General features: G+C 46.4%; 1 protein-coding gene across 1 annotated transcript in view; it reads left to right on the top strand.

Moving 5' to 3' along the window:
- LOC101347204 (sodium/glucose cotransporter 1-like) overlaps positions 1-9620 on the top strand; it is a 128501-nt gene that overhangs the window by 74907 nt on the left and 43974 nt on the right. Inside the window, exons 10-11 of the mRNA XM_004386212.3 lie at positions 2044-2151; positions 3549-3699. Of these exons, the coding sequence (XP_004386269.1) occupies positions 2044-2151; positions 3549-3699 (259 nt within the window). The remainder of the gene's footprint in view (positions 1-2043; positions 2152-3548; positions 3700-9620) is intronic.

Raw genomic sequence — 9620 nt, 5'->3', positions numbered from 1 at the left:
GGTGGTAGCCGGGCACCATCTAGCTGTACTGGACTCAGTCTGAGACACACCTCTTTTTGACCCTCATCCCTTTCTGGTCTCAGTATAGAGACATGCTTGGCTACAGCATGCCCAGATAGGGTGTTCTGTCGCCAAGCAGCATTTTCATAGGGCTCCCAAGTGGTGCCTCCTCGTGTGTTAGAGACGAGGCCTCATGCTCTTCAAGAGCTCAGAGTGCCTCCCCACCGCACAGTGGGACCTGTCCCCACTCACTGAGGAGGAAGATTGGCAGTGCATCTCAGATCTGGGTTCTAGAAAGGAAGTTACTGAGGGAGGGGAGTGGAGTGAGGAATGGCTCCTCTCTCCAGTGGCACTGGGAGCAGGAACCAAACTCCAAGCCTTCTGACCCAGAGGTGAGTAAGAGGAGGATGGGCTGCTCTGGCAGGAGCCCTTGGGGAAGACAGGCCGGCACTCACTTCTTCCTGGTCCTCAGAGATGGCCAGACCCACAGAGGGACACACCTGCTCTCCACGTGCCAGGGCTCTGAAACCAGAAACCCACCGATCACTCAGCTCTGGCACCTGCCCATGCTCCCGGTGAAGGATGCTTTTCAGTGACCCAAATGCTTCTGCCCCTAGGTTCAGAGCCTCTCCCAGCCAGAGCTGGGCCTGGATACGGCTAAGGTGTGAGTCTGAAAACCTTGTTTTCCTGTAGGCTGGTGAATTTGTTGGAGCTCTCAGTTGCCAGTGTGCCTATCTTGGCTCCTTTTTCTAAGCTGGTGTCACCCTCAGGCCATATGGTCCCACGAGCTGGACAGCCCCAACAGAAAGAGTGTTTTCTCTTTCATCATTCCAGCAAAGATACCAGATGAGTCTCAGTGAACACACTTGAGTTGTATGGACCAATCTTTGTGGCCAAGGGGAAGGAATGTGTAGAATGGCCAGGCTGGCTCCCGGTGCCACCCACACCACAGCAAGGGAGCCTGAGGTCTGCTTACCAGAGCAGGGGGATGGAGAGTGGGCAAATGAACACAGGTGGCCACTGCAGCCTTCCCCTGGAGTCTTTACGTTCCTTCTTAAGATGTTTGACAATCACGTCTTAAGCTAGGTAGCTGTCCCCAGTAAAATAGCATGTTCTACCATAAACCTGGGAAGTATCCTGCTTCCTTTTGTGCTATGTAGGGTGACCTAAGGTCCGTGGGTGGCGCAAATGGTTAAGTGCTTGACTACTAGCTGAAACGTTAGTGGTTCAGACCCACCCAGAGGTACCACAGGAGACAGGTCTGATGATCTACTCCTAAAAGGTCAAATCCTTGAAAACCCTGTGAAGCATGTTTCTACTCTGCACACCCATGGGGTCGCCATGAGTTGTAATCAACTCAATGGCAGCTAACAACAGCAACTTTATATCCCTGATTAATGTTCTTGAGGGTCATAGTATGTTCACTTCTTTACTTCCCTTTGTCCAAAAATTCTTCCCAAATATTCTGAAATACCACCTCTATCAGAGTTAAGGGAGTAAGTTTATGAGTTGCTCACACACTAGTATGTGGAAGAATAATTGTTTGCTAACACCTGACTGGGATCACTGAAAGACTTATGAGGGCATGTGACTTGCTTTAGATCACACCGTGAACTGGTGGAAGCTTCAATTCATGTGGCTCCTGGTGCCTGTCTCCTAGTCCTTCATCCTCTGCAAGCTCCTGAAAAGAGCATAGGATTATCAATTGGAGCTGTCAACAGTACACCAAGAATCAATCAAATATACTGGTTAGTTGCTGTTAAGTTGATTCTGACTCATGGCAACCCCACGTGTGCAAAGTAGAACTGTTCCGTAGAGTTTTCAAGGCTGTGACCTTTCTAAAGAAGATCGCCAGGCCTGTCTTCTGAGCTGCTTCTGGGTGGGTTTGAACCACCAACCTTTCAGCTAGTAGTTGAGCACTCAGCCATGTGGGCCACTCAGGGTCTGTCCACTTAATGTTCTTATTTTTTTTCCCTTCCCTTGAACTCAGCTCTGAGCACTCTGAGGCCAGCATGTTGGTGTGACTGCCATCTCTTTTTGCAGATAAAGTGGCTTGTGTTGTGCCTTCAGAATGTCTGAAGCACTGTGGCACCAGAACTGGTTGCAGCCACATTGCCTACCCAGTCCTGGTGGAGGAGCTGATACCTATCGGTAAGAAATGGACTATACCATCAAGGGCCACAGAGCCCTCTGATCTGTGTCCCCATTGGAGCCTGGGCCATTGGGCGTGAGGGCTGAGACTGACCCATGGTTCTGGGTGGAAATGTAGACTTTTGGGGCCAGTTGGAGAGGGAGCCTTGTCTGCCCTGATGGAAGGAGCTGGGCCTTCCCTCTCTTCACTCCTCATGCACTAATGGAGTATATGCTCTCAGAGGCATGGCCTGTGAACAAGCTCATCTGCTCACCTTGTTCCTTTGCTCATTCGTTCACTCAGCAAATGTCTCCTGGGCTCCACACTCTGGTAGGCATTGTTCTCAGCCAGGAGAATACCACGATAGTCTCATCCTGCTCTCAAATTGCTTACTAGCCAGCAGTGTAGGCGGGTAAACCAGCAGTTACCCAACAGAGAGATACCTTTCATTGTGAGATGACAACGAGCCCGTGCATTGAGCTCCCCTTCTCTTACATTCCATTAAAATGAAAGAACAAGTATTTAAGCAAAAACCTTTGTACTAGCTCTGGAGAACATGGGAGAGTGACATCCATAGGCTGGAGAAGTTGAGACTATTCTATCAAATATGATATCAGTGGACTCCAACTGAGGGAAATCCTGACCACCCCATAGTTCTGGTAGCAGGTGTCCAGATTCCCCAGATGAGCCTCTGGAAAAGGGTGCACGGGAGCGCGCTGCAGGGCAGTGGAAGGGAGGACATCAAAGGATCTTAGATTTTGCCTGCCGGAGTGGCCATTGAACACAGTGGGGGCATGACTGTAGTTGGCTGTAATCCAGGGTCCTTTTGACCCTCAGGCTCTCCTGTCCACTTGTAGAAAAGACATTTCTTGGCAGAGCAGTTGGGGTCACTGTGGCATGGCAGCATCCCAGGTAATCATACTAGATAGTTGTTTATCACTAATATTGGTTGAGTGCCTGCTCTGTACTGAGCATTGTGCTAACTCATCTACCTTACTTATCTTAATCTCAACAATAGCCCTATGTGGTCGGTGCTGTTAGGCCCACTGAGGCACAAGGAGTTACATCACCTGCCTGAAGACTGAGCCATCTCTGAGCCTCTGGCTCCTCATCTGTAAAGGGGACAGCAGTGGTATCCCTCACACAGGGCTACAGGGAGATCAGGGCGATTGCCTGAAGATACATTCTAGCACAAAGTAACGACTCAAGAGAGACAAACTCCCATTATATAAAGACACAGCAGGAAACTACTAAATCTTGTCACAAAGCAAGGACAAATGTAATACATTCCACTCCAAATAACACTTGAATATTTTGTAGGAGAAAATTCAGCATGGAGAAAATGTCATGATGAGGCCTCTGTTCTCGCCTAGCACAGCCAGAGACCGGAGGCCCAGGGACTGTCCTTCTCTTGCAGGCTTACGTGGCTTGATGGTGTCCTCACTGTGGGCCTCTCTCATGTCCTCCCTGACTTCTATTTTCAACAGTGCCAGCACCGTCTTCACACTAGACATCTACACCTGGATACGGCCTGTGGCCACTGAAAAGGAACTTATGGTCACAGGAAGGTGAAGGATTCTCTGTTAACATTAGTTACTGCAGTTAATGAATCGATGCCCACAGTATGTTACTAAGCAAAATGTTTAGGCTGTAAAGCTGTATGCAGCATTATCCTGTACATATACAATATGGTTGGGTTTTTTGTTGTTGCTGTTATTTTTTGTGTTTGTTTGGTTTGTGTTTGCTTTTTGGCTGCAGTTTTGCAATGAAATCTATTGCTTTTATAATCAGAAAGAAAATTATTTCCATTTGGGGAAAAATAAATAATGACAATGATAAATGTAAGTGTAGTGTAATGTACCCCCTAAAAATAGTTTTTGTGACACCATTTACATACATTATCTCATTTAGTCCTGAGGATAACCTTTAAAGGTAAGTTTTACTACCTTGATTCTCATTGTACAAATGGGGAGACAGTGGCCCATAGGGAGGAGGTGGTCTCCCTGCAGTCACATAGTAAGTGAAGGGAACTGTCCATCTCAGGGTTCATGCTGTCAACCACAGTGCCACACGGCACCATCCTAGGCATGGAGTGGGGGATACAAACACGTGTAACACGTGGTCCCTGACTTTAAAGAGCTGATTGCATAGGGTTTCATATTGGCAGTCCATGCCCACATCCAGCCCATAGCCATGTTTAACATGGCTTACGTTATATCTAAACTACTTCCTTTTATCTTGGGTAGAGGTGCATGTTGCTCATTTACCTTACCTGCAGGTTTTGAGTTGGACTTTACATTTTGATTAGTATTTGATACATTGTGGCACAAGCCGTTTGCAGTTGGCTGCTAACCAAAAGGTTGCATTCTCTCTGCTGGAGAATGACCGGCAATCTGCTTCCGTAAAGATTACAGCCAAGAAGACCCTATGGAGCAGTTCTGCTCTGTAACATATGGGGTCGCCATGAGTGGGGGGTCGACTCAGTGGCAGCTAACAACAACCACCCCTGCAGGTTTGGAGTTAGACTTTACGTTTTGATTAGTATTATAATTTAAAAAGCACTACTCTTCCAAGATTTTAAGGAACAGATTTCAGTTTTATTTAAATTGTGATAGAATGTAGAAAAAACAGGAAGGCTGAAATCCGATTCAGAAAGCTCAAGACATGATGCCAAGACCTAAAACATATAATAGAAAAAAAAGAAAATTAAAGACAAATCTCACTTTTCAACAGCAATGCAAAAATTGTAAATAAGATATTAGGAGATAAAAATCCAACAATACATTAAAAGAATGACGTTCCATTACCAACTGGGTTTTTTTTCCAGAAATATAGGAATGGGTCAATGTTAAGAAATGTGGTGGAGGCGGCACGAAGATGGCGGAGTAGTCAGACGCTTCCTGTGGTCCCTCTCACAACAAAGACCTGAAAAAACAAGTGAATTGACTATATATGACAATCTAGGAGCCCTGAACATCAAAGGCAAAGTTGAGGAATCAGACTTTGGCAGGGGGAGGGAGAGATGGTTTGGAAGCAGCGAGGAGTTGTCAGACCTGACTGGGTGAGAGCCTGAGCCCTACAGGTCTGATCAGCTCCTGGTGCTCAGTGAAGCAGGCAAGCAGCAGTGCTCAGGAGGCATTTTCCACACCGAGAGAGACCCAGTGGCAGAGAGTCTACTCAGCCATCCAGAATCAGTGAGAAGCAGCCCTCGATCGGCAAAAAATAAGTACTTGAGTATGGCCTACCGCGTGGATCAAAAACACCCCACTTTGCGAAAAATCTCTCTCCCATCTACCTCCCCACTCCCTGCTCTGCACTGGGTCCAGGACCAGCTTCAGCAATTACCAAGTCCCCTGGGCCAGAAGTGGGACCAGTAACATGCCCTGAGCCATTCTGCTGGCCTTGGAGAGTGAACAAATTACCAAACGGGAAAAAATAATCTGCTGGCTCCCCTAAGCCAGGAATTCAGGGTAGGCACAGCTCCTTTGCCTGGGCACAGGCATAAGGGATCCGCAGGCTTTGAGTGCCTTTCCCCCTGCATAGACTTGTGTGAGCCCATTTCAACAGCGTAGGCCCTCATTACCGCAGCACAACAGGGTATATACCTGAAGTCTAACTTCAACTGTTTCAGCTGTGAAGTGGCAGGTTCATGCCATTTGACACTTTTCTGCCCATTAAGCAGGGTCTTCACCCACCCGCATCAGGGGCCTGAGGATTGGTGGCTCCACCCACACCACCTAGCCACCTGCAGTGGGGCACAAGAATAAGAGGTGCCCCCCAGTCCTTACAGCCAACATATTGGGTGCTCATAGTCCGGCTGCAAAGCCCACCCACCTACACGCCCTAGGGAACAGAGACATGCTTTCCTCCTGGACATTCAGGCCTTTGGCCCCCTGTGTTGCTCAGCATGTGTCCCCCCTGCTGCAGCCAGATGCCTGTGCCTACACCAATCACTCATGCCGGTCTAGGACTGTAGGTGAGAGCCTGCACAACACACTTGGTGACCAAATACCTGGACACCTGTGCTGAATCCATACAGGAGGAGTGGGCAGACTCCTGGGCTCACATACTCAGCGGCGGGTCTGGCCACCTGGTGGCAGGACGTTGGAGCTTCAGGGACACCAGTGAGTGGGCTAGTTCACATGAGCAGCCTACTTGGGCATATCAAAACAAAACAAAACAAGCGGGTAGAACACAGTAAGCAAACATAAAATAAATATAAGAACTTATTGATGGCTCGGAGACAACAGTCAATATAAAATCACATAAAGAGGCAGACCACGATGGCTTCAGCAAGCGCCTAAAATAAAGGATATGGAAAATTTTCCGGAGGAAGAAAATTTCTTGGAATTACCAGAGGCAGAATACAAAAGGTTAATATACAGAACTCTTCAAGATATCAGGAAGGAAATTAGGCAAAACACGGAACACGCAATAGAGGAAATTAAAAAGATTAGAGAAGAGCGCAATGACAAATTAAACAGGCTACAAGAATCCGTAGAGAGCAATCAGAAATCCAGAAGATTAACAATAAAATTTCAGAATTAGACAACTGAATAGAAAGAGGAGCAGAATTGAGGCAATGGAAGTCAGAATTAGTGAGATTGAAGATAAAGCACTTGACACCAACTTATTTGAGGAAAAATCAGATAAAAAGATTTTAAAAATGAAGAAACCCTAAGACTTATGTGGGATTCTATCAACAGGAATAATCTACGAGTGATTGGAGTACCAGAACAAGGAGGGATAACAGAAAATACAGAGAGAATTGTTGAAGATTTGCTGGCAGAAAACTTCCCTGATATCATGAAAGATGCGAAGATATCTATCCAAGATGCTCATTGAACCCCACATAAGGTAGATCCCAAAAGAAAGTCACCAACACATATTATAATCAAACTTGTCAAAACCAAAGATAAAGAGAATTTTAAGAGTGGCTAGGGATAAACAAAAAGTCATCTACAAAGAAGAGTCAATAAGACTAAGCTTGGACTACTCAGCAGAAACCATGCAGGCAAGAAGGCAATGGGACGACATATATAAAGCCTTGAAGGAAAAAACTGCCAGACAAGAATTATATATCCAGACTTCCGGGCAACATGGCACTATAGTCGGAAGCACCAAGCTGTCCCTCTGCAGCAAACAGCAGAAAAACTAAAACAGTCACACATCAATCCTGAAACCCTATGCATCAAATGAAGAGATAAAGAACTCAGCCAAGCACCGAATGGAATAGGAAATAAACCAAGAAGAGACAGCGAGGAGAGATACATGCAGAGGTCCCCTATCAGCTACCGCAGCACGGATCCACCATCTTGGACTCCTATCAGAGATCAGCAAATGGGGTACGAGAAAACAGCTTCACAGGAGTTTTCAGCAGGAGACAAAACAACCGGTAACCAGCAATATAGGCTTTCCCACCCCCCACCCTTCTTCACCCTCCACTTAGCCTGCTCTGCTTCCTGCAGCCGCAGTCTCCTGGCCTGGAAGCACCCTGGTGTCACTTGGATTCCACCCGCCAGCACTGGCCAGCTCCCTGAGTGCTTTCTGTTGGCTGCTGGTGTTGCTTTTTTCCGCTTCTTGGATTTCTTCCTTGTCTCTTACCACCTCCCCCTCCTTTCTCTTGGGTGCCTGGCTCTGTGCACCATCTTTGCTTTTTCCTAAGGGGCGGCAAGGTGCTGCTTGACTGTGGGACTGCTTCCTGGCCCGTGCTGCCACACTGGTGGAACCCCTGGGGCTTTTTTGTTTGTTTGCTCTGATTTGTTCTGTTTTGATTTGTTTGTTTGTTTTCTTTTTCTTTTTCTTTTCTCGGCTTGGGAGCCCCTTTTAGCTGGGAAGTGTCACGCAGCTTGAAAGCTACTTCCTCACTCTGCAGAGACACACAGGGACATCCCTGGGAGCATTTCTTTTTTTGGGGTTTTTTGTTTGTTTGTTTGTTTCGTTTTTGTTTTCTTCTCTCTCTTACTGCTTTTTTGTCTGTCTTCATTTCCAGTTTCTCTACGTATTCATTTTTTTCTTTTACCCTTTTTCTTTTTTCTTTTTTGTTTTTCCTCATTTCTCAGTCTCTCACCTCTCCACTCCAATAGCAAGCTCCCTTAGCACTCTTGTTTGTTTGTGTGTATGTTTTTGGCTTCTGTTCCTCTCTCTTCTCTCTCATCTTTCCCATACCCATCTTAGCTCCATATATCACAATCTACCCTCTCCTTCCTGCCTACCTACACCGTGCTCTGAACATCACACTCCCAAGCAACACAGGCACGCCCTACTGGAACCTTCCCAGCACTGATTCCTGGTCCGCACTGTCAGCCTTAGTATGTGCCACAAACAACCCATTCCAGCAACTCCCCTTCAGCTAGACCAGCCCTGCTGTACCATACCTGAGTGAGTGACCCTGCCCATTGGAGAAGGAGGTGAAAAGTATCAAACCCACAGACGAGCAAACAACAAAGAACGCACAGCCTGCCTGCTCACACATAACCAAATAAAACAAAAAAGCAAGGTGAAACAAGTCTACAATCAGTAAATGAGGAAAATAACCACTGAATTCCCCAAAGACAGCAGACAATATTAAAACATTTACAAAAACAGGACAGGATGGCTCCAGTAGGTGTCTAAAATAAAACACCAGATGAACTTCCAGTAGAAGAAAAGGCACTAGACATAACTGATAGGGAATTCAGATCTCTAATATTCAGAATTATCCCAGAGTTGAAGCAAAAAGCAGACAAAAAATGAAAAAATAGACAAATTCATGGAAAATACGGACAAAAAATTTGAAGAATTCAAGAAAATAATACAGGAACAAAATGCTAAAATAAATACACAACTAGAAATCATACAAAAACAACAATTAGAAATCCAGAAGATAACAGGATTTCAGAAATCGACAAGGAAAGGTCACGGAAGCTCCATAGACACTTCCAAACTCCCTGAGAGACTGAACTGCTGGGCTGAGGGCTGTGGGGACTATGGTCTTGGGGAACATCTAGCTCAATTGGCATAACACAGTTTATAAAGACAATGTTCTACATTCTACCTTGGTGAGTAGCGTCTGGGGTCTTAAAAGCCTGCGAGCAGCCATCTAAGATACTCCACTGGTCTCACCCCTTCAGGAGCAAGGGAGAATGAAGAGAACCAGATATAAGGAAAAGATTTGTCCAAAGGACTAATGGACCACAAAGCTACCACGGCCTCCACCAAACCAAGTCCAGTACAGCCAGATGGTGCCAGGCTACACCACTGACTGCTCTGACAGGGATCACAACAGAGGGTTCTAGACAGAGCTGGAGAAGGATGTAGAACAAAATTCTAACACACATACAAAAGATCAGATTTACTGGCCTGAAAGAGACTGGAGAACTCCCGAGAGTATGGCCCCCAGGCACCCTTTTAGCTCAGTGGTGAAGTCACTTCTGAGGTTCACCGTTCAACCAGGGAATGGACAGCTCCATAAAACCAAATGGGACTAATGAGGCACAGCAGTCCAGGG

The sequence above is a fragment of the Trichechus manatus genome, unplaced genomic scaffold, assembly GCF_000243295.1.
Source record: "Trichechus manatus latirostris isolate Lorelei unplaced genomic scaffold, TriManLat1.0 scaffold00157, whole genome shotgun sequence".
NCBI classification, from domain to species: domain Eukaryota; kingdom Metazoa; phylum Chordata; class Mammalia; order Sirenia; family Trichechidae; genus Trichechus; species Trichechus manatus.
The sequence above is the reverse complement of the archived record's forward strand: the minus strand, read 5'-3'. Positions and strand labels throughout refer to the sequence as shown.